General features: G+C 39.1%; 1 protein-coding gene across 1 annotated transcript; it reads left to right on the forward strand.

The window, feature by feature from the left end:
• The first annotated feature begins 2378 nt into the window (after positions 1-2378).
• On the forward strand, positions 2379-25497 carry HSPA4L (heat shock protein family A (Hsp70) member 4 like). The gene is made up of 20 exons (XM_009649332.2): positions 2379-2383; positions 2743-2808; positions 4104-4161; positions 5646-5786; positions 7134-7256; positions 8830-8929; positions 10801-10934; positions 11868-12112; positions 12199-12275; positions 13533-13684; positions 14176-14282; positions 14697-14830; positions 16076-16278; positions 18876-18977; positions 19496-19633; positions 20436-20561; positions 21638-21745; positions 22854-22973; positions 23548-23709; positions 24148-25497. Exons 1-20 carry the CDS (start codon positions 2379-2381, stop codon positions 24340-24342), a joined length of 2496 nt encoding a protein of 831 aa, XP_009647627.2. The 3' UTR covers positions 24343-25497.
• Positions 25498-25503: the final 6 nt, after the last annotated feature.

The raw sequence follows: 25503 nt of genomic DNA on the forward strand, positions 1-25503 counted from the left end.
TCCTGCGCCCACGGCGCCTCTGCCTGGGCAGGGGGTTACCGAAAAACGCTTGCCTCCCCCCAGCTTTTGACTCCTCCGTGTCCTTGGAACACCGCGCCGTGCGGGATGTGCCACACGGCTCTTGAGGCACAATGGATTTTCCTATTTATTTTTTTTCTTTTTTTTTTTTTCTTCTCCCCGTCCTTGTAACACTTTCGTTTCGCCTAGCAAAGATCTCGGTTAAGTGTTGCCCCAACTCTAGGGCGCCTGCCGGGGCTTGAAGCGTTTTTCATTAAGGATTTTGTGATGGGGTGGTGGTGAGACTGGGGAGGAGGAGGAGGAGGAGGTTGATTCACCACGGAAACAGGGAAGTGGCGCGATGAGTTCCCTCTTCTTAAACCTGTTCTTACTTGCACCGCTCTGCATCTGCTGGCCGTGGAATACCGAGGTCTTGCAAGAAGGAAGGGGGGGGCAGCGGGCAACGTCCGTGATGATGGGATACGCAAGAGTAGGTGGAGATTTTTCTCTTCTGTTTCTATGGGATACGTCTAGGATTTTTGAGAGCTCCATCTGGGCGTAATTTTCAAGGAGGATTCAGGAATTCGTACAATAAAAATCGGGTTTTGAATGATTGCTTCCTCTTATAAAAGGAGTTTGTAGCCAGCAGCAGAAAGCTGTTGTGGCCGTAGTGACTTTAGCATTTCTGTGTTTTTGATCTTGGTGAAATGTAGGTTTTGTGTTGCTTTCTAAAAAAGTTTTTTTTTAAAAGTACAAAGAAGCTGAGTGCTGAAACACATGCTGTCTATATTAATGCGCACAGTCCTTAAAATTCTTTTTACTACTTGGAAAAATATACTTCTTGCATTAACTCTCAAGGAGGCATTATCCTTGTGCACGTTTTATGAGAACTGAAGTTCTGGGACCTTCCCAATTCTGTGCAAGCAACCCCCTGAAATCCTTGCCCAAAGAATCCTCAGGCAGCTGCAGTTTCCTTCCTCCTTATGATGAAGAGCACTTCCCCTTCTTAGCTGTTCTTGGGAGTGTGTTCCTTGCAGGTAGGCTTCACACAGGTTGCCCTGCATTTAGTATTTTTCACGTTCATGTCTGAATAACTGTACTTTTGAGACATTTATAAAGTGATTATGAAAGGGGTTTAAAGTACAGTCAGCAAGGTAGCATCTGGAGTGCACACGTACTTAAAGGCAGTAGTTACCACACTTAACAGTGACATTTTTCTTGGCTTTTTTTCTTCTCTTTCTCCAAAATGTCAGAGAGGAGATCCTTTCTAATGCTGTTGTCTTGAGGCAAACCAAAAAAGTAAATAGAAATATAACACGTTTATTACTGTTACGGAAGTTTATCGTAGTACTTAAACCTTAACTGCAAACATGATTTGAGCGATGCAGGCAGATCTAACTCTTAAACTGTCAAAACTTTTCTGCTTATTACACACAGCAACACAGTAAATGAACTATTTACATGTTCCTATAGAGGGGCTTATGTCATTTAGATACTCAAAGTTAGCTAATAGTTAACATTGATTGCCTGTGTCCCAAATACCGGGGACTTGCTCCCAGAAATATGAAGTGTTAATGTTTGTCCTGTCTACGTAGCATGGTATAAAAATACCTTGCGCTAGCTCTGGGCAAGCTAGTACACGTTCATGCCCAGTGTGTTGTTACTAAGCTGCAGAAAGATACTGGGTTAGGTCCTAAAGATAGGACAGTCCTGGCTGTGCTCTGTAGGGCTAATTGCTCTTTCTGGGCAAGGCTAATTCGTGCAGGCAGCTTCCAGTTTTGGAGCTGGTGCAGATACCTGTGCAGCACTGCTGTGAGCATTACAGCATTAGGATAAGCATACTCCAGTGCTGCAGACAAAATCAGTGTAGACTGATGGAAGACAGGTGTTACCACGACTTAATACAGCACTCTTAAGTCATAAATCGAGTGTCCCACTTGTTAAAACATTCAGGTGATCCTTTCTTAATAGTTTGTCTAAAACCCGTGTCCTGTAATCTAAGGCGTGGGATTGCTAACGTTAGTAAAACGTGTATCATCTTCAAAGCTTTAGCGCAAGTATTGTAGAAAGACGGGAAAAAGATTCTGCCACTAAGCCATCCATTTCAGTAAACTTCTACTTCTTAAGGCTTTTGACTGTAGCCTCTCTTTGTCTGTTAACTGAGACTTGGCTCTTTCTAAACCGGGAACCCCAGTACGTCTGTTGTACACGTTTCTAGCACGCTGGGCGTGTTAAACTCATGGCAAATGGCCCTTTCAGGTGCTGTGCCTCACCACTGTGGTGTTGCAGAAAGACAGTTGAGTGTTGATAGCTCCTAATTTTTTAGTGACTTTTTTTCAGACCATGTGTAATTGGTGTAATCATACGCTGTAGTTAAAACGATGAGGTAGCATCTTCTTCAAAACAATGCATGGAGAGGACTGAAACGTCCTTCTGGTGAAGAGTTGCTACATTTAGAAAAGTCGTAGGTACTGGTCAAAAGCTCATGGCAGGCTGAGGGCAGTGGCGGGGGGGACAGTTCAGTTGTTGCACTGATATCCTGATGGTGGATGTGCTTCCTAAAGGGCTGTCTTGGATGCAGCCGAGGTGCTTGGAGCCAAAGAGAGAGGTTGTATTTTTGACATCTCTGCTTCCCAGCCAAGGGAGGGAGAAACCATCCATCCCCTTGTGCTGGAACGGAATAGTTGAAGTAAACCCTGGCAGGAACTCTGGTGGGCTGAGTAGCTTCTGACTTGATGCTTCCAGCTCTGAGGAAGGAGGATTTGCAAGTAATGCTCTCCGTCAACAGAGTCAAATACCTGCACTGAAAAGGTGGTGTGTATACATATAGCATCAGCATGTTATTGTCCATAAAATAGATATCTTGTAAACCATTTATGCCCTTTCTAAATTCCTCTTTTATCTGACTTTTCTTAATGCTTGCAAAGTATAATCGGGAACTGTAGTGTTAAGAGACACTGACATAGTAAAAGCCATTTGTGAAAGGCTGAACTATATATTTGAAAACGTAGGGCAACGCACTGTCTGGTCGCAGCAGTTAAGTCTGGAGAAGGTTTTGCATGTTTGGTGTGGTGCTATAGCAGAAGAGGTTGCTAGATAATATTGTCAAATTATGTACAGTGCCCTCATTGTAGTGATGATGGAGAGGAAGCAGGAAGCAATCTACTGTAGTGACCTTTATGCGTTCATTAAACAAATTTGAACCGTCTGAAATCTGGGTTGTATCTGTTATTTACTGCTGAATCGTTTTAGCCTGATCAGTCCCCTTTTGGGAGAAGAATTCTATTTCAAATCTGTGAAGCGAAGGTGTGGTGGTAGTATCTTCCACAAAACCCTGCAAAGTTTCCAAAGGCAGCAGGGAGGTGGCCAGGTGGTGGCTGGGGATCCGCGGCAGCCTTTGCTAGAGCCAGAGGCGAGGCCGAGAGGGGTGCTCAGCCGTAACCTGAGCAGAAGCAAGCTGCAAGGGGCCATGGATTGCTCCAGAGCGTCCCAACCCCTCGGTGGCTGGGAGCTGTTCCCGGACATCTCCCCTTTTGCCTGTTTGCAGTGGGGACCTGGCAGTCCTCAGTCATGGGAAGTGCTCAACAGTCCGTAGAACTGGGCTGTTGAGCTACCTTGGGCTTAATTGTTTGGGGTTTTTTTTAACTGTTGTCTTATGATTATTATTGCTAATTGTTCGTACAGCGTAAATACGGCACTTTAGTGTTGTTGAGTCAAGAAAACCTGACTGGTAAAGTTCAGGTTTTTAAATCAAATGTCACAGGCTTCTTTGGTTATAAACTGTGACCCCAAAGTAGCTATTAATTCCTTACCTTTGTGGTAAGATCTGTAGAACGCAAGCTTTTAAAGAATTCCTTAAATGCCATTATAATCAAAACAATTGCAGTTGCTTACAGTTTCTAAACTAATTTGCAAAGAGCAAAGTAACTAGAATTCCACTGCAAGTTTTGGTGCTTCATGCAATAATGCTGTTAAATACCACATCCATGTTTTGCTACTTTGATTCTTGTGGGTGTTTTTAAATACCATTGAAATACTTCATGATGTTTTCTTCTAAAGCTGAATTTTTTTATTTTTTTATTTTTTTCTTCCCTGTTTTTACTTAGAGCATGTATATCTTTAGGATCCAAGACCCGGGCCATTGGGAATGCAGCAAAGAGCCAGGTAAATGAATAAAAAACTCTTGTATTACTTCCCTGACTTGTGTCCTGTTGAACTGTTGGAAGAAAAGTAACGAGTAAATTTGGTATTTTCCTGTTCTGAAGTAAGTTTTCTACAGTAAGTGTACATTTCACAGTAATAGTTACTGCTTCAACAGTGAATTCCCTGTATTAAAATTCAAACTATTTCTGCATTGTTTTGTCAGGAGTAAAAATTCAGAGTAAAAATTGGGAAGAAACAGAAAACCTTGTTTTGTCCTTGTAAAAGATTTTTTTTTTTCTTGCTTACTCATGACAGCAAGAATAGAGTTCATAATTAAATCTCCATTGGAGATCAGGAGGAATACTGTGCTTACGTTTTAGAAAAGTTGGAACTGAAGTTGAACAGTGAAAGTTTGGTATAGATGCTGGTTGTTGCTTATAATAGGAAGTGAATGCATCTTAGTAATTTACTGTCTCAATTTGGAATTTTGAACAGAAGTAAGATTTCTCTAATCCTTTGTAAATTCACTTGCAACCTAAGAAAAACTTCCTTTGGAAGGAAAATATGTAAAAATCCATAATAGCCAGCGTGAGTCTAGAAATTCAAAAGAGATCAGGTCTTGCCCTCTTTCTTTGTATCCATGGTAGCATGCTGAGGACTTCCTTCCCCTTGGCAGAGTGTAGGTAACTGGAAATTTGCCTGGTGGCTAGAAAGGTAATAGAGCCTACCGGTAGTACTGTGAGCAGTTGGTAATGCAGAGGCTGTATCACTTTCATTCTGAGAAACTTTACACTTTTGATCTGAGCTCAACCCCTGAACTTTGCTGGTGAGAATGTGTCCTGTCAGTACTCTTCCCAGCTATGAAGTTTGCTATTTAGACTAGTAAACTAGACTGGTTTATCTCGGAGAAGATTACCCTGGAATAATTTCTTTTGGTAGCTTAAATACTGTGTTTGTTGGGATTTGTTTGTTCTGGTCCTTTCTTTACTTAAAAGTCTGCCCTTAAAGTAATTAGGTTGAAACACTGAGGAGAGAATAGGTGTGGGGAGGCTTGATGTCCAGATGTGATCTGAGTTAGAGGAGAACTTTAAAGGAAGTGAAAGGAAGTGAAATGTGTGAATTTGTTGAAGATTCATTTAAGGTTAATGTAAGGAACAACTTGATTTGTTCCTACAGACAGCCATTGCAACAACATGTAATATGATTTCAAATATTGCATACTGTATCAGAAGGCTCCTCTAAAATAAAAAGTACAGTGAAAATTGATGGCAGCAAGCTAAGGGATATTAAAGAGGGAAGTAAATTTGAAATTTTTTAATGGAGACCATAGATTAAAAAATAAATGCTTCTTTCTCTCCCCCCCAGCCCTTTACTTTCTAGTAAACGTGTGGGGCTTGACATGGGTCTTCAGCACGCGCATTAAGCCCAACATAACAAGAGTTACCTTCTGGATGGTCTTCTGTAGTCTCTATGTCGTGGGTAATAAAAAAATATCTCTTCCGCAGATTGTCACAAATGTAAAAAATACATTACATGGTTTCAAAAAACTTCATGGAAGACCATTTGAAGATCCTTACATACAAGCTGAAAGGGCCAAACTTCCCTATGAACTTCAGAAGATGCCGAATGGTTCCGTAGGAGTAAAGGTGAGTTAGAGCTTTGTGTAGAATACCTTTAGTGGTAGAGATGAGCACTTTGGACCTTTTCACGTAACTTCCTACTTGAACTGACTTACATTTTCCTTAAGAAAACTCTCAGCATATTTGTACTCATTTTGAAAAGAAATGTTAGGTCATAACCAGTACAATAACATCATCTATTTTTCATAGAGCCTGCCTTAGCATAGTTTTGCTATGTTTCTCATTTCTCCTTGTAATTCACTCACTTCTTTAACTGTTAGGAAGATCTGGAGCTCTGTATTACATACTCATGTCTCCTAGTAGTAAAGTAGTGTAAAAAAGGCTTTGTATTCTCTCCCATACAGGTGTGCTATAAAATAGTAATAGCTCTCACCCCCAAAAGGTTAAGTTTGTTTCATTCACCTTCAATAAAACTGTGTAGTAAATCTGCTGTTGCTACGAGATGAAGAACCCTGCAGTAACATCTGCTCAAGTACTGTCCTTGCTCAGAGACGTCTGTTGAGGCTCTTCATCAATTGTATTAGCTTTCTATAGTCACGTTAGTAGCTTTTCACCTTGCCTTACTAGATTTGACTTCAAATATGTATAATTACAATGTGTAATAATTAGCCTCATCTGAGTTTAGGTCTTACAGACATGCAGAGACCAGGTTTCAGGAAAACAAGATAATGCTCTGAAGATGTAATCCAAACAAGTTACTGTTCATTCACTTCCAAACTACATGGCTGGAAATTGCTCTTCTCAAAGTTCAGGCTTTCTGGCTTTGGTCTCTGAACATGTTGATCTTTCGGCATTTTAATTTGGATCAGGAGTGTACTTCTGAAGCAAATGTCCCAATTAGCCTCACTTCGTGCAGTCTGGGTTGCTTTCTGGTGGGGCTTTATACCGCATGAAGTGAATTTCTCTTGTTCTCTATACCTGCTCATATCATGCTGATCACCTGCGTAAATATAGGTGCTGCTTGTCCTTCTGGGTTTCCTTGCACAGGAGTGTTTGGGATTGCTAGAGAGACAGCAGTCTGCCAGGAATTCAGGATTTATAATCTCACATGAAGGCTGAAGACTCAGATGTGTTTCCCAAGCAGGGCAGGACTGCTTGAATTGCCTCATTTGCCCCTTCCCTGCTTCATGTGCTTGAGTAACCCTTGCAGGAAGCAAATGTTCCTTGGGTTTGCTCCAAAATTCTTGGTTTTAGCTCGTGTTTAGCATTCTATGTTCATTACACATTTTCTCATAGGTTGTTTTTTTTATTAAAAAAGCCAGAAACAAACAACAAAAATACTCTCGTTTTCTAAATAGCCCCTTAGAGAAAAGTTAAGATGATTTATTACAGCATGGTGATTCTCTGTTTCAGGTGAGATACCTAGATGAAGAGAGACTGTTTGCAATTGAACAGATTACGGGAATGCTGTTGGCCAAACTTAAAGATACTTCAGAAAGTGCTTTGAAGAAACCAGTGGCAGACTGCGTGATTTCAGTAAGTTGTAATGTCTTTATTGCAATTATTTCTGTAAATAACTTTATGTAAACCAGTACCATTTATGCCATGGTGCAATGGTAAGAGATAGAAGGAGTGGATAGAAATCGTACCCTACCCCCCGCAAATGGGCCTTCATTATAGGTTTTTCCAAATGAGAATACTCTTGTAGTTGTGTGTGGCAAGATGGAAAATTTGTTAAATCAGGAGTGTGTTTTCAGAAAGAACATACTTTTTAAGCTGATGCAGACTAACTAACTCCCAAGTGCTGCGTATAGTAATACTGATTACTGTAGTTCCTGTTACAAATGGGAATCATAGAATCGTTTAGGTTGGAAAAGACCTTTAAGATCAACTTCAACTGTGAACCTAACGCTGCCGTTAACTGACCAATGTGTAAGCCTATCTTCCTAGATTCCAAAGAACCTTCCCAAATTCATGTTGAATTTCTTTGTTACATAGTTGAACACTGTTGAGTCATAGTGTAGTTGAGAGTTGCCTGAACTTCATTGCTCTGAGGGTCATACTGGCAATTTGAGAAGCCCAAATTACGTGCATTTGTTTGAAAAGGTCTTTTTGTGTGGCTGGTTTGCTTGTGTTGGTTGTGGTTTTTTAGCTAGTGTCTTTACCCACAGCGGGGGAGTAAGGGGGGAGCTTGAAGACAAGAGATTTTGTTCCTGATATGAAGTCCTAGATGTCTGCTTTTCACATAGTCTTTGTTAACTGCTCCACTTCCGCTCTTGTTCTGGAGAGAAGTCTGGGCATGAAGTATGGGGATTATCCCTTCTCTGTCAGACAGACACATGGGAACTGGAGAGTTGTGTACTTTAGCTGTTAGAAATCTGCTTTGATCTTTTTCCTTGCTTCCTTATGGTATACAAAGGCACTTACAGAGAATACCTCCCACACAAACAAGGATCCTTGGTAATACACCACAACGGTAGCTAATGAAAGACACTATGACTGTAGTTCTAGGTCTTAGGCTTGACTGAAGTTAAAGATACGGCAACTGATTGCAGCCAGTTTTCTGAATGGGCTCTGATTGTGCTCCAGCTGGTTTTGGTGGAACTGAGTACTGTAGCGCACTGGAAGTGGCATTGTGGTAGAGGCGATAACTGAAATACGGATGCAGATTCAGTTGTAACACGAAGTTTGGTTCCAGCACCACTGTAGTGCTTCTGCAGTAACTTATTTTAGGGCTGTGTATGAATATTTACTGTGGTGACTTTGTGCTGCACAAATGGTTTCAGAAACTGGTAGTGCTTTAAAGATCACAGACTCACAAGAAGAATCTGAAAGAACATTTTCAGAGGTTTTTTGATGCTTAAATCTACTTTGTTTAAAACAACTCTGGATGTACATTTTTGTCATATTTTGAAATTTTTATTAAAATATGCACTAAAATTAATTACCTAGCTGTTTTATTCTGACTGCCCTATTAATCTAAGGTTTGCTTATAACTGTTTCTTGTGGTATTGAAATTTATAGGGTTGCTTAATTGGTAAGTTTGACTTTTTTTAAATTAAAAAGTCCATATTTCGTAGTATCTCATGTAATTAATTTTTGGAAACAGGTACCCAGTTTCTTCACTGATGCTGAGAGAAGGTCTGTAATGGCAGCTGCACAGATCGCAGGATTAAATTGTCTGAAGCTGATGAATGAAACTACAGCAGGTAAAGGGCAGCAATGCTTTTGGTTTGTTTTGGGGGTTTGCTTGTTTTGTTTTGTTTTTACCCATTCAGGCTATTGAATCTGTGAGGATGCTGACATACTCCTGTTACACAATTAGGAGCTTGGGGAAAAAGCTATCCAGGCTAGTACTGCCCGATCCAGCTTGGAAACTGGAAGGACAACAACTATTTTGGTGGGGTGGTGTTCAGCACTTAGGAGACATAATGGGAGCTGGGGTTTGCTAACCTGAATACAGTGCCACTGGAAAATAGCTGCTCTGCTGCTGCAATAAAGCTGGTGCCTCTGCTTCCCTCCCTGCTCTACCATGGAGCTACAGCGGCTGCATTGGCAAGGCCTGAGCTAGCTTCAGAATCTCTTAATGATCCAGCTGGGGTGTGCACCTGACCTGAATTCACAATTGTTGTATTAAGTAAGAGTATAGTACAGTATTATCAGATGTAACCTGCATCTGTCTTGACAGATTACGCTAAATATTTTTATTATTTAACTTTTGTTTTTATTTACTTATTTAACAGAGGTGTGTAGTGACTTTCTTTCCAGCTTACTGGAAGATGCATGTGCTGAAGTAAAAATAAATCTCATGGAAGTGCTAGAGAAATACTTTTTTATCATAAGCTAATATTTATTTGAAGTGAAATACACTGAAGGGAAATTTTAAAATGTGTAATCCAAACATTTTGCGTTTTTAACTAATGTATGCTTTAAAAGCTGCTTCTCCACAAACTGCATTTTTATGGAGCTTTTCCTGAAAGCAGATTTGATGATCATATTTAGAAACCACTTCAACTGTATGACTCTTCAAAATATCCAGGTCAAGTCTGTGGGGTGATGACAGCTAAACTTGTGGCAATCCTGTCAGTTGTAGAATTGGCACAAATGTTGTTTCTATGCAGTAATTTGTTTACTGCCCTCCCGTGGTTTGGGTAAATTCTAGGGTATAAAAATACATTACATGGGAACTAAAGTTGGAGCCATTTAAACCATAGGGGCTTTTTTTCTTGATTTAAATTCTTTGCTTTTAGTAAGCCTCAACCAACTTTCCAAATGTGTGCTGGTATTGAAATGTTATTTGTATGGACTGGTCGTCTAAAACATTTTTTTTCTTGAGCATACTGAATTTTGCAAAGCTGAGCTGAAAAATACTGGAAGTAAGGCATTTGAAAGGAGAGGGGTAGGCATGAGACCTAATCTGTGCCATTTCACAAATTACAATGTTAATTTGGCTACAAGCAGAACTGAAATACAAGGTGATGCTTTAGTAGTGTTAAGAATTCACTTGATATCTTTCCTCCCTTGGCAGTGCAAAATGGGGTTTCAACATGTTAACTTGCTGTGTGATGAGCTGCTTCATGTATGAGCAGTAATTCTTAAGCAGAAGCCTATATAGCCAATCTGATAAATCCTGGATCTAAAAATTAAAATACATAATGGTGCATACGCTCCTGACTTAAAGTTAGTGCTTTGAAGACGCAGAGCATGCTGTTGTGAAGAGATGTTAGGTTATACAGAATACTCGCATACGCTACTGACTTAAAGTTAGTGCTTTGAAGATGCAGAGCATGCTGTTGTTGTGAAGAGATGTTAGGTTATACAGAATACTTAAATGTCAATTTTGTGAATGAACATGCAGTAATTTACTAATAAATCTATAAATGGTAAGAAATTGACATAAAGAACATGGCAACTCTTAATGGTCTAAAGCTTGTGACCCTTTTGACCCTTATGTCAGCAGAGTAATGGAGGTGTTTAGAAAGAGTAAGCACAAGTAGTGTCTGTTTTGGTAGTGTTTTTAAGGCATGCTTTACAGTTGTATGCAGCTTTCCCTTAACTTCCGTGGGCTGGTGTTTTTCAGTTGCACTAGCCTATGGAATATACAAGCAAGATCTGCCAGCCTTGGAAGAGAAGCCGAGAAACGTGGTCTTTGTAGATATGGGGCATTCTGCATACCAGGTTTCAATCTGTGCTTTTAACAAAGGAAAACTGAAGGTAATCTTTTAAGTCACGCAGTAAAATTCTTGAAGTATTTAATTGAACGATACTCAAAATACTGTTCTGTGGAAAGATAGTAAAAAAATAAAAAAACAACCCAACAAAAAATCCCTAAAGAAATGTCTATAGCAAATATTTTTGAAATGCTGAGTACAAAAACTTTTACTTTTGGGGTATTCCAGCAAACCAGATTTTTATGAAATGCAGAAATGTAGTATCCCAAAGTCTGTTTTGCAAAATGCTTGACAATGAAGCATACTGCACAGTTTTTGTGCCACGTTATATTGCTGAAATACTTGCATATTCTGGTAGTCTTACAAGCTTTGTAGTTGTGCAACTGACTTATCTAAGCAAAACTGTTGAACTTGCTCTATGGTGAACTTGCACTATGATGACTTTTCTCATGCCATCTGTGACGGTTCAAAATCTAAATTCGATGGGATGTGATGTAAAACTGAACAGTCTTCACATCCTGTTTTGGAGATTTTTGTCTGTGAGCTACTGATGGCTGAATGGTTTTGTAGACTTGTCTTTGGTAGCAAAATGCAGTCATCTGAAGTCATATAGAAGATGATAGTTTTTCTGGTTTTAGTCAGTGACACAGAACTAGTAACAGCATGACAAAATAGCTGTCCTAGTCTGCTTTTTCTTCAGTGAGCTAGTGAACTGAGCAGGGGCTGCAGCGTGGTAGATGTGAGAGCATTTTATTTGGGGAGGGCAGAAACGAAACAATTCAGGAGCGATCTTTTTAAGTTGTTCTGTCTGGCAACTGCATAGAAGATAGTGAGAAAACCACAAAGAATTTTTGCATATCAAACCTGGTTTTAAAGGTCTTAACTTAGAAACCCAGGGTCCCTATAAAAGCTATCCCTATATCTAACCAAACATTGTCTAGTAACTTTTAATCTTTGTTTTTTCACTTCTGTGCAGGTCTTGGCCACTACCTTTGACCCTTTTGTAGGTGGTAGGAATTTCGATGAGGCTTTGGTAGATTACTTCTCTGAAGAATTTAGGACAAAATACAAACTGAATGTAAAAGAGAATCCCCGAGCGCTGCTACGATTGTATCAGGAATGTGAAAAGCTCAAGAAGCTTATGAGTGCAAATGCTTCTGACCTTCCACTCAATATTGAGTGCTTCATGAATGACCTTGACGTCTCCAGTAAGATGAACAGGTACCGTGCGTTATTTTCACTGAAGTGCAGTGAAGTGTGGTCTTTAAGTTGTCTCGTAATGTGAAACGCTCTCCCTGTTCCTGCAGAGCTCAGTTTGAGCAATTGTGTTCAGCCCTCCTGGCCAGAGTGGAACCTCCTCTAAGAGCAGCCATGGATCAAGCTAGTAAGTAGGAGTTAATTTAGCTACTACTTTAGGTTCAAATAACTAACTAGTAATGCAGTTATCCTAGATCTCTTTAATGATTATCCTTTTAATATATTTTTGTATTTATTAGAATTGCAAAGCTAAGTACTGAAAAGTTAAATGTAAGTTCCATTCATATGCTTGCCATGTATGCATGATCCCATTCCTGCCTCATTAGTGCACATACCACTCTGCAACCTTGGTTTATTGACCCTCATTCACCCTGTGCAATGGAAAAGGTTGGCGCCCTGAAAGACCTTTCTGTTTAAAAACACAAAACCACCAACCCAAAACCGTGATGGGGAAAAAACATTATTCTTTACTGCAACTGTCTGGCCAGCCTGTTCCATATGTGACACATACATGCCCTCACTGACCTGAGAATTTAATTGGCAGTATATTCCTGAAAAAAGTTATCTGAAGCATGTGCAAATAACAATTTTTTTTAAAATTTTTTTTGCCTAATTTAGTATAAAGGAGAGAATTAGCCTTTCGCAGGAAAAGGCTTTACGCCTAGTTCCAGCAACTAAAAGAGAAGAATTTTGCTTATCTTGTGACTTGGCTAGGTAATACAGGCAGTAAGAACCTGAATAACTGCTGAGCAGAGCTGTTCAAGGACTGACAGCTGTTTGAGATTGCTTTATACGCGTATCTTCAATTCAGAATTAAGTTATACTGCAAGCATGGTCTAATATCTATTATATATTTTTAGTTAAGTGTATTGCTTTTCTTTATGGGCAACCAAAACTAAACCAAATGTAAAATGAGGTACACTGGGTTTCGTTTTGTTCTTGTTAGGGAGGGGTGAGGTATTGTCCAGTAGTGCAGGGCTGCCAAAGAAAACCCAATTACACACACTTCAGCTTGTGCACACCAGGAAGGGGATGCCCATGGACAATGCATTGTAAAGAAGCTGTCCTCGTTGATGCTTGGCTGTTGCATTTTCCAGGATTACACAGCTAGAAGACTTGATGGCCTGCAGGAGGGACAAAGAGTGTGAATAGGACACATCATAATGGTTGGACTTGATGATCTTAAAGGTCTTTTCCAACCTAAACGGTTCTCTGATTCTATAATCATGACAAATCTGGTTTTAAAGATCTTGTCGGCCATGGAATATATTCAGCGCTTGTCATAGTGTCTAGATAATAAAAGAACTCTATACCTTTTTTTTTGCTGTCAGAAAACAGCTTGATATATTGATGATAACTGAAGGCCATGCGTTCTCTTTTCTAGAACTTCAGCGTGAAGATATCTACAGTATAGAAATAGTAGGTGGGGCTACTAGAATTCCAGCAGTGAAGGAACAGATCTCTAACTTTTTCTGTAAAGAGATAAGCACCACACTAAATGCTGATGAAGCTGTTGCAAGAGGCTGTGCCTTGCAGGTATAGTTATGGAAATTAAACTTCAATATTGCTTCTTTAACATCGCATACTAATGAAATACAACTAACCAAAAGCAAAAGGTACTACAGCTGAAACAAGATGCAGAGTCTTACTTGTTCTTTCAACAGTCGGTGACAGTGACTGTGTCAGAAATGATTGTATTGCATTTGGTAATTTGCTGCTGTGTCATGTTAGAATGATGGTCGTGTTAGAGACCTGTTAAATTTGATGACCCAAACTGCACTGCTCCAGTTCTGTGTAGTCATTTGGAAGCTTTGCTGGGTATCTTTACTGACAGTCACTGGGGAAGTAGCATCTGTTACTATTAGTTAAGTCTTTCAGTTCAATTCACTTTCTACTAATTCTGTGATAAGCAGGACCTCTAGGTGTCCTATATAAATTGTAGTCTTTTTGCACTTGGTTGTTAATTACTGTACTTGCTATTTATTTGACTACATGGGTATAATGAAATTTTGGTCTTTGTTTTCTAGTGTGCAATTCTTTCCCCAGCTTTTAAAGTGCGTGAATTTTCCATCACGGATGTTGTTCCTTATTCTGTAACGTTAAGATGGAAATCATCTTATGAAGAAGGAACAGGGTAAGTTGTATGGTGCCCACTAAAAAGTGTGTGTTTGTGTATATAAAGAGAATTGTTGAGCTGTGGAAGGACTGGGCCTTGGACTTCGAAACTGTCACTCACTTGAAGAGTTTTAATTTTCTCGTTTTGCTTTATACTTCTTGATTTCTGATTACTGCTTAATAATTGGAAATATATTTAATTAAAAAATGGTGGTGTGAAGTTGCTTAGTTTTTGAGAAGTGTGACATAGAATGCGTAGTCCAGCTTTGAGACCTACGGGCCTTCAACCTGAAACTCTGGTCATAAACTGACATAAACTAAATTATTTAGCTGTTTGGTTAGCACAGCGGCTGATCATTAACGTATCTTGATTTTGATTATCCATTGTGTTACGCTCAGTGGTTTAACCTTACTTAATACTTTACTGTTTCAGGGAGTGCGAAGTCTTCAGTAAGAACCATGCTGCTCCATTCTCAAAAGTAATTACTTTTCACAAAAAAGAGCCTTTTGACCTGGAAGCTTACTATACCCATCCGCATGAAGTGCCTTATCCTGATTCCAGAATAGGTAAGGACATGTGAATAAAAACCCCATACCCAGCTCCTGTTGATAATGGGGAAAGTGGTTCTCCTTTCTTTCAGACGTGTTACTTCGATCTTATCTAGTTTATAGAAAAGCCTAGGCTCTTTAGAAAGGCTCAGCACAGTTGTCTTGCTTTTAGATGCAGTGATCAAACAGTACCAACATCTTCTTTTGGCAGTTCCTAAAAAAAATACAAAAAAAAAAAAATTTTTCTTCATTCTGTCTGTCTGCACTGTTTCTGAATGCTTTAAAAAAGGTTGGTGCAAAGAATTTAGTGCTCTACTGTCTGGCTCTTTCAACCTCTGTAAAATGGATAAGGATCTTAGGTGCCCACCAGCCTGGATTTTTCGAAGGAATTGGATCAAAGGACCTGTGAGCACTAGGCAGTTGTCTGTCCAGACAGTATCTGCCATGTCTCTTTCTGTTCATCTGGGAACATACAAGATAGGCATTTCCTGCACATCAGCATCTGTAGTAGAGTCTAAAGTATTACATAGTATGAATACGTTTCCTGGAAGCTACTACTGCCTTACTTGCAGTTGTTAGTGGACTCCTCAGGGTCTTTAAACTCAAGTCAGAATTTTACTGATTCATGAATCGGATATAAACTCGCTGCTACCTGTTTAGCCGTCTATGCAAGAATTCTGTCATCTTTAGGGAAGAATATTCTCCTTTACATGTGCATGGTCTGCATCACTTACACTCAAATTTCCAGCAAGTTGCAAAATAAAGTACCAACATCAGTGCTTCCAGAAGCCTTGATAAGCACTGTTCATTCTCCAAAATACGTAGTGCATCCGTGTTACCAAATTCTAATAGAATCTTTTCTCTCTGATGATAACATTTTATTTTTCGGTGCAAACTTAGTGTTATGTGGACGAAAGAAACCATTCGAGATGAATCGGAGCAATTTCTCTAGTGTGACGGTTAGAGAAGGAAACAGAGAAGCAGAACACCTAATAAAGTGTTATCTTGACATTTTTATGAAATACAGATAAAGCAAAAATTTCTTACTAATTGTCAGCTATCTGATAATTGGGGTACCAGGTCTTTACTTTATCTAGCTGCAGCTCACATTGTAGAATTGACAACTAAGTAGGAAGTTTGCAAATAGTTCTAAGTTACATGAAGTTGCTATTTAAATTGAGACCCTCCAAGGAATGTACTTAATTTTAATTGTTGTTCCAAAAAATAGTGATAGAGAAAAAAAATAATCTTTGTTTTTTCAAGGGCGTTTCACTATTCAAAATGTTGGTCCCCAACATGATGGCGACAATTCCAAAGTGAAGGTTAAAGTGCGCGTCAATATTCACGGCCTTTTCAGCGTGGCCAACGCTTCTATAATAGAGAAGCAGAACACAGAGGGAGATCACAACGACACGCCTATGGACACTGAATCATCAAGTAAGAACCAAGGCAGAGATGATGAGCTGGTATGTAAACTTGTAAATATCTGCACTCCTTGTAATTCTGACAAGAGAGCCAATAATTAGAGGTTAAATCATAGTGTATAGCTTTTGACAATTACTACGTCTCCACCCTTCAATTTTTTCTTCAGTTATGTAACACATTTCTTCACTTTTATTATGAAAGTACTGGTGACATATGGCACTAAAAGCAAAAAAGAATGTCAAACCAGATTCTAAAGAAAAAGGTAATTTCTTCATTGTTCTTAGTCTCTCTACTAGTCTTTGCGTTATCTAGTGTTGCTATCAAATGGCAGCATGTTGAATGAGATCTGTTGACAGATGAATTCTAAAGATTTGTTTTTACTCAAGCACTACATTTTCACTGAGTAAAAAACACATGGTATTTCTTTATATATGGAAAAATTGTTCTTCATAAACACTCGTTCAGTAAGGGCACTTCTTTATGTACTTCAACGTTGGTAGTTCTTAGAAAGTGGCTGGTAAGGCCATAGGGGAAAATCACTGGAAATAAATGTGCAACAGCTTTGTCACCAATACTGAGAAACGAACAAAATTATGTTCTCTCATTCTAGTGCAAGGAGGATCAGCTTTCTCGGTAGCGCAGTGTGTACTGAAAGTGGATCACTGAGAGCAGTGAGGTGCAGCTATTACACGTGACACCGCAGAGCTGAGGACTGGGTGCCGGGGAGCACTTTGCAGCTGGCAATGATACACCAGCGGTGGCCTTGGCAGCCATTCTTTTTTGCTTGTGCCCTTCTATAGCTTGGGATTTTGGTTATGTCACAGCTCACAGGAGAGAGCTGATAGCACAGAGAAGAAGAGGATAAAGCAGCAGGCAAGCTGCTGCCTCGCACTCCTGCTGTCTTCTGAGGTTGCAGAGGCCTCAGCAGAGTGACAGGTCTCATAGGCTGTCAGGCGTACTGAGGGAGGGTTTCCTTGGGGCGTAAGGCTGGACAGAAAGCAGCTTTATTTAGAGGAAGGGGTGAGTGCATTTCCAGTCATTATCTTTTAAAATTTGTCCTTAGCAGCTTTTCCCACTTTAGTTGAATATACTACAGGAATTAGAGCAAGTGGTTACACAATTAGCATTACATAATTGATTCAGGCAACCCTTTAAATCCTATACTGCTTTCCAGGAATTTGAGCGTATTTGAAATGCCAGTCATGATGCAATTCCTTTTGGACAGGTGCCTTGCATCTGATGTTTGTATATGAGTGAAAAACCATTCAAAGTGACGTAGCTAGCATTTAGTGTAACAGGTGTTCTGCATGTGGAGGTTACTAAGACGAGTACCCTGTGTTCAGTACCAGAGTAACTACTTCCATCCTCAGGCTTTCAGTTTGTAGCACTTCCATTCATTCACCTAACGCATCTTTTGTTTTACAATGGCGCTTGTCAGCAATTACCTTTCATTATTGAGGATGATACCCTCGACTCTGAGGAGGAGGTTTGTGGTGTTATATGTATTATTTTCCCCCTCTAGCTTTTCTGTGTAGGCAAAACAGTTCCTTCCAGTTGTTGCCTTTTCTGTGTGAACAGTAAGAACAGTAAATGAGGAGGGTTTTTTCTACTCTGAAGTGACAAAACTTAAATTTGCTAAAAGTAGCCTTCTTGTTTTGAACATTTATCATTAAAAACTTGCTGACTCAATTAACATAGCTAAACTCTAACATATGCACCTGTGCTAGAGTTTGAAATCCTTAAATAACTTTCTCTTGTCTTTCACAGAACTAACAGTAAATGGGTTTACATGTATATGTAGCTGTGAATCCAGGAATCTTAATTCCTTTTAATGGAAGGAGTCTTAGACCTTTCGGACCTCTGCTACAGCATTTATTAATGCTCTGGATGTCCAAGTATTAGAGTCATCCTGAGAACTTTAGACTTCTCCATCAGTATGTTATTAAAAGTTTTTGCAGTGATGACAGGGAATTGTGTTACTTAAATTAAGTGATCAGCACCAGTAATTAGTGATGTCCTTAAGATCCTGAAATTTAGAAAAAGGCATAGGTGAACTACAGATAAATGAAACTTTCTAAATTTCGGATGGTAGGGAGAGAATACAGTTGGTCATGTGCTCCAAGAGGCTACTACAGAAACTAATTTTTATGGTCGTGTGAGGCAGATACAGGTAACAATTATGATGACTAAATTACTTATGCTTTGGATTACAAGCTTTAAAGTTTAAGGTGAAAAATGACACAAGGTCAAAGTTCTGGCTGTTCCACAGAGAACCTGTTATTGCCTGTGATGGTGGTGGTGTGTTTCTAGAATGTCCTTTCCATACGTTTTATGTGTTTTTATTTCTAATTTAAAGTGAAGGGAGTATTCACAGGCCTTAGTGTAATTCTTTAACGGGGACAGATGGCAACATCATCATTATTTCAAGGGGGACAGGCAGAACAGGATTTCCATTGAATTTGAGAAAGATAATGAATACAAGTACTGTATCAAAATGCCTGGTGGTTAAAAAACGGTGAATCAAAAATTCGTAAGATTGATTCTTAAGTCCTTACAGTATCTGTGATCTACTGTAATTGACGTCAGTCTTAAATCGTACAGCAAACCTTTGCATTTAGTTATGTAACTCTTTTTCTAGGATAAAATGCAGGTCGATCAAGATGAAGGTACTCAGAAAAGTCAAGCTGAACAACAGAACCAAGCAGATGAGGAAACTGAAAATGCAGGAACCGAAACAAAAGTTTGTATTCAGTCTTGTTAAGGAAATGTAATGCTGCTTCCCTTAAGACTTTTTTTTGTCCAGTATTCTCAAAATCATTAATCTTACTGGTTGCAAACATGGGGCTGTATTTAGAGGAGTACAGCTATATTGAAATGGTTAAGTTAGGAATCCTACCTTCGCACTTTCAGCATAGCATATGATGAAGACTTTGAAGGAAGTTTCTGTTAGCACAGTTCTATAGCGAAGATGGAATCTAGGGAAACTTAGGAAATAGTATGAAGAAGAATGTGCGGTGCCTTTAGCTTTTTGAACAGGTTTTCTCAACAGCTCTTCACTTTATTTAAAGAAATTCAATCCCACCAGTTTTGGTTCAAAACTAAGGTAGTGGTGATTCTGAATAGCAGAATAATAATTAGGTGCTTCATTTACCTATGATTAATTTGTAGCTGTCATTGTCACTCTTTTATTTTTTGAGCATAAATGTAGCAATATTTCTATTCTTGAAAGTTTCTTAATAGTGTAAATCTTTTTTATAGGCTGCTTCTGGGGACAAGCAAGATCATCCAGCCCAGCCAAAGGCTAAAGCAAAAGTTAAGAGTATTGACCTACCTATACAAGCAAGCCTCTATAGGCAACTGGGACAAGATCTTATCAATTGCTATATAGAAAATGAGGTAAGCAGCATAAACAGATGACCACTCCAATAAATGTCACTGTAAATAACTATCCAGAAAGTATTTGCAACCATAAACTTACTGTCTAATTTAGAATTCTTTGGGGGTTTGTCCTTAATTGTAAGGGGTTTTGTTTGGGTTGGGCTGTTTGGAGAAATGAATCCATTTCACTGGACTTAACTACTCAGCTGTCCGATTTTGATCTCCTCAAGGTATCAGTTCTGTTCTTAGGCTGGAAATGCTTAGGATGTCCAGCAAAGGCTGCAGCGTGTTACAGGACTGACTGACCTGGTACTGGTCAGGAGTAGCACCTGCATGTGTTTTTGGTGTTTTACAGAAGCTGTGTCCTTAGTTATATCACATTCTTTGCCTTTCAATTCCTGCATCAGCAGAGAAGTATTACAGCATGTCGAAAACCTGCCTTTCAGAGGATCCTGAGGGCCTCTCTGAAAGCTGGTCAGTTGGAAGAATAAAATGTAGGGCAGAGTGATTCCTAATGACTTCCAAACCAGAGTCAGGACTTGTCTTTGCTTCTAGTCCTGTCTGTGGTGGTCAGATTGTAACTGATACCTGATCCATTTATGTTGAAGCACTTGCCAAACAGCTTCCAAACATGAACTCATGTTTCCCCTGTTCTAGTTCTGTCTGCAGTGAAGATGACTTGCACAAAGGTGAAAGTTCTACTTGGTAACTGTGAATTAGCAGGCTTCTACAAAGTTCTGTGGTTCAGTTTGAAGAGAGTAATCATTAAGCTTGATGCTTGACATGCTTTTAGTTTTAAATAAGCTTTTCTCCACCCTAGGGGAAGATGATGATGCAAGACAAGCTTGAGAAAGAAAGAAATGATGCTAAGAATGCTGTTGAAGAATATGTTTACGACTTCAGAGACAAACTGTGTGGAGTCTTTGAGAAATTCATCACTGAAGAAGTAAGGCTTGTCTATGTGCTTCAACTGTTGGAAAAAATTCCTTTTTAAGTTTTGAGTGTGGCTTATGTGGAGGCTGCAGGGGTCTCTTGGACTCATTTTGGAATATGAAATGGATTAACTTCACAGAAGTGAAGTTCAAACTACACTTAACACCTGATGTGTGACATGCAAGCATGCAGAGGCCTTTGTTGTCTGAGAAGCTTCTCGGTGGCAAGGAAAGATTCAGGATGCAGACAGAAAGTAAAAATCCTGCGGTGGGGGTAGGAAGGCAGGAGAGATCACTACAAGCTTCTAAATGGCATGAGTGGGTAGGAATAACATGAAAATGAGCGGAAACGGAACATCTGTAGCTCTGTGTTTTGCTGACTAATTTCATCAACTTAGAACCATGATTCCTTCCCCACTTAAAAGGCAAAGCGAAGGTGGTAAAGAAAACTGTGTACACGGGGCTTTTGCAAGGTCTGCTATGGATTACCTGGTCATCAATCCAGCATGCAGTACAGATGCCCTCCCAGTGTAAACTCAAGGGTGTGGGGCTGTTTTCCCCACACCAATTTCAAAATAATCTCTTGCGTAAGTTAGGGGCTAGATAAGATCTTTCTCTAAATAATTAAAAATAAAATCTTTGTTTATACCTGGTAGAGTCCAATTAAAAACAATTTTAACTTCAGCTAGATATATACTTGTCCAAATTTGTCTGTTCTTCCATCCTGCTATCAGAGAACCTGAGAAGCAGAACTTCCCATGTAAAGATGATCTGCAATGATGTTGCAGGATGCATGTGCTTTCTTATAAAGTCAATGCTGGAGCTCTCATGAGCTTCACCTGCAAGTCAGATCAGTGGGGCTGTCCTGCCTTTCTCATCATTCTGTAAAATCTTGGCTTTGAAGTCTGTTAATTACAGTTTTCCTTCACTATCACCTGGAATATTTAAAATATTGATTGAAAAAAAAATTATAAAAAAACCCCTGATGAAACAGTCTTTTTTGAGTAGGGGGGTTCTTTGTGTGGTGGGGGGAGAAGTCTTGTTTGTAGTGTCCCTTTCTGAACTAGAGCACCCCTAACTTGCTTCATAGGATTCAAACAAGCTGACCTTGATGTTGGAGGACACAGAAAACTGGCTTTATGAAGATGGAGAGGACCAGCCAAAACAAGTATACATGGATAAGCTTCAGGAGTTAAGAGTAAGGTTTTAACTTTATAGAAAAATCGTGTGCGTGTTGCAGGTGGGGGCATTTGTATAAATATATATGGCGAAGTATGGAAAGTTCTTTTAATGAGAGGTGTGTGTGTGTGTATGTGAGTTTTATAAATCCATTAACTTGCGAGCATGGACATACAGGTTGTATTTGGATGTAGTTTAGTTATGAAATGAACATACTATTTAGAACTAGAAATACAGTTTGTTTTAATGTCGGTTGTGCTTCTAATTTGAAAACAGTCAAAATGAAGCAGACTGTCACAAGTGACAATAAAATTAATTGCTGTGGGAACTTTCTGTCAGCCTTGTTAAAATCTGAAGGAAGCTTTTGAGCAGTTTGACTGCTCTCCCAGTTATTCAGAACTACACTCCAGACAGACACTCTGGTTTTCTTGTTTTCAGTGGTCTTCTGTAGCTGTGTCATAAAATGGAATTTTTGGTCTAATATCTCATGATAAAGGCTGAAGAGTGCTTTAACAGTAGCTTCCACTGAATCATTTGATTAGTAATGACAAAAAAAGCCCCTTAAATACTTTGGATTTTAATAATTTCATGGGAAAATGTGAATTCTGATGAATGACTAGCTACTCTGTTTGCAGTAAGTTTGTCTCTAGCTCTCAGGCTCCAACTGTTCCCTCTCAAGTCAGATTTCCTTTGGGGGAGGGATAACTGAGGAGAACAGAAGTGTAGATCCTGACAGCTGCCTTCTCGCCTGGATACTGGTATTCAAGAGAAGGGGAAAACAGACAAAATGGATTTATAAAACTCGAAGTTTTCAGCTGAACTACTCTAAAATTAAGCCATCCATGTAAATAGTCTTGTTTCCCTTCCAAATGCATTGTTCCCTATGCTCTCTTTACTGAAAATAACTGCAAAATACGAAGCCTAATAAGGACAAGCACTACTCCTGTGTTTAAATGTCTGGGCTTTTTGTTGTTGTTGTTAAACTAAAGCAAAATGCAAAGATTAAGCTCTTGAATGGATGAGAAAAGGAGTTAAAGGCAGCCTTCCTTCTACTGCCACATTTTATTCTTAGACCAGACTAAAGTAAACTTGTTATTTCATCATTATCTTTGTTCTTATGTTTCCAGAAATTTGGACAGCCTATTCAGGAAAGATACATAGAACATGAAGAGAGACCAAAAGTTTTAAATGAACTGGGAAAGAAGATTCAGCTCCTTATGAAGGCAGTAGAAGCATACAAAAATAAGGTAGAAGCAAAGTATTTAGGGAATGAACTATCACGGGTGTTTGAGCTTGGCTGTAGAGGTGTGTTTTTGTGTTTAAAAAGAAATCCTATAGGATTACTTGTTAAGCTCCTTTAAAATGGCTGTTGTGCTTCTGCTCCTGAGAACTTTTAAAACTGTTCTGGATTGCCAGCAAAAATGGTTTCTTCATGAGAACACAAATTTAAGTGTCACATGTTTTATGGTGACTTGTACCACTTGAAATGGACCTCTCAAATTATGGCTGTTACCATTGTTTCTATAACTTACAAGACTATCTGTTGGGGTTAATTAATCAAACTACTGTAAATCTCAGGTGTTTTTGTTCTTGCCACTTCATTACTAACCAGCACTTCAGCAGTGCGTACTTAAGATCAAAATTTGAAACGTCTGCAATGTCCTGTCTGTCTTGTTGTGCAGTCATTCTTCACACTAAACGCTTGTTCAGAACTAGTTCTGTTGGGTTGTAGCAATGTTATCCTATTTTATTACATGTCCATGAAATTCTTAATGGGGTGAGAAGCATATTAGTTGATGATATAACTATCTCTCTCCTTAGGATGAAAAATACGATCATCTAGATCCTGCTGAGATGGAAAAGGTTGAAAAATACATTAGCGAGGCTATGAGTTGGTTGAACAGCAAAATGAATGCCCAGAACAAACTAAGTCTGACTCAGGACCCAGTTGTCAAAGTGGCAGAAATACTGACGAAATCTAAGGTAAAAAAAAGAAATATCATTGTACTTGTTGCGTTCTAACAAGTTTTCCTCTAATAAGATTTTGGCCTCTGTGTTGAGCTAGAATATTACATTTACAGAGATTTTAAAGCTATGGAAAGATCCATACAGAGGGAGAAGCAATTTTACTAATCTTTGGTTCTGGCTCTTGATTTACAGTAGTACCTCTGCGTAAGCCTGTTTAAAGTATCCTGCGTTACGGCACCAGGTTTGCTAGAAAACTGCTTAGGCTTTTACAGATCGGAAGCTCTCCGGCTAGCGAAAGGTTTTAAGTTTCTAGACTTCATAGAATTGGGAAGTTTAGTCCTTGAAAATAAAATTCCAGGTCATTATGAACAAGAAAGAAATCTGAGACATGCTAGTTTAATGCAATTACCGTGCCACCAAATGAACTTGCTCTCTTGCTTCTGTTACTGCTAGGAGTTGGATAGCTTCTGTAATCCCATTATATACAAGCCCAAACCGAAGATAGAACCTCCCAATGATGCGCAGTCCAAGGCTAATGGTGAACACAATGGACCAGTGAACGGACAGAGCGGTGCAGAAACAAAACCTGAACCAGCGAAGGACAATTCTCAGCAGACCAAACCACCTGGAGAAATGGAAGTGGACTAAACCTTGCATTTCTTTTCCTTAATTAAAATAGTGCAAGTAACCACAGGGTCCATTCTTTTTGTCTGGTACACACCTCAGATGTTCAGTTATTCTTAGCCAACCTTCTGTCATTTGTTGCTGAGTAGTTTTGAAAGTGTTTTATGTTAAGTACGCCTCTGATGTTCATTTCCACTGATGCTGCTTATGTGGAGCTTTAGCCAAATGTAGATTGTATAAGTCAGTTTAAGCTTTCCCAATATATTTTATATCAAACATACAGAATTGATATATAAATGGCAACAATCTACCTTATTTAAAGCTTTTATTGTGGATAAACCTCAGCTCCTTTATTCAGGAAAGGATACTGTATTGCACTACTGATGCTCAAGTGTAGATCTAATTGCATCTTTATTTTGGAAAAATATTGGAATTGAAGTGGCAAAACTTGTCACTTGAAGCACTGACCTTTTCTAGTTATTGTATTGTTATAATTTAAATATTAAAATAGAGGTTAGTTGGCATACTAGTCCATCTTGTTGATGTACCATGAGAATTGTATGGTCTTTTTCATATAAACTAAATAATACAAGCTTAAACATTTTTTAGATTCCCACACCACTAACAATCTTAGTTACCAAATGCTAGCATAACGGCTGGCAGGGGAGAGAAACAACAGAAACCACGCTGTGCGAGCTGGGTGTTAGGCACCCTGATTTTGGGGATGCTTGAATGCTGTTTGTTGCAAATTTGAAAGAAATACCGAGAGCTTATTTAAGCCGTGGTACTTGGCACATAAACCTTTTGGTCAAGGATCTAAACAAAAGAGTTCACAAACTGGATATTATTAGCCCAAAGATGGAATCTACCTGATGAACTTGCATAGCTTACCAATTACCTTTGCTCATGTAGCTGACCTAATGAAAGTGTCTATGATGTGTTACACAATTGAGTTGCTCTTTTATTTGATCCATCTTAGACGTTGTCAAGGTCCAGCATATGTTTGTACATTCTGAATGCTTCTGTTGGTCACAGAGGTACTGTAGCACTTCCTAGAGCAAGTCACTTTTCTTTTGACAGAATAGGAATGGGCTACTCTAACATTGAAAAGTGGTTTCTTAATCAAGTTGGCGTAAGAGACTGACTGCAGCATAGCACTTGAACTCCATCGCAGAAAAGCATTTA

This window comes from Egretta garzetta, unplaced genomic scaffold (genome assembly GCF_000687185.1).
Source record: "Egretta garzetta isolate BGI_Z169 unplaced genomic scaffold, ASM68718v1 scaffold542, whole genome shotgun sequence".
In the NCBI taxonomy this organism is placed as follows: domain Eukaryota; kingdom Metazoa; phylum Chordata; class Aves; order Pelecaniformes; family Ardeidae; genus Egretta; species Egretta garzetta.

Bases quoted from the DNA above. Each gene is read 5' to 3' on its own strand.
- HSPA4L (XM_009649332.2), top strand. The intron at 4,162-5,645 runs GTAAATGAATAA...TCTCTTCCGCAG, and splicing joins GGAATGCAGCAAAGAGCCAG to ATTGTCACAAATGTAAAAAA. The intron at 7,257-8,829 runs GTAAGTTGTAAT...TTTTGGAAACAG, and splicing joins TGGCAGACTGCGTGATTTCA to GTACCCAGTTTCTTCACTGA.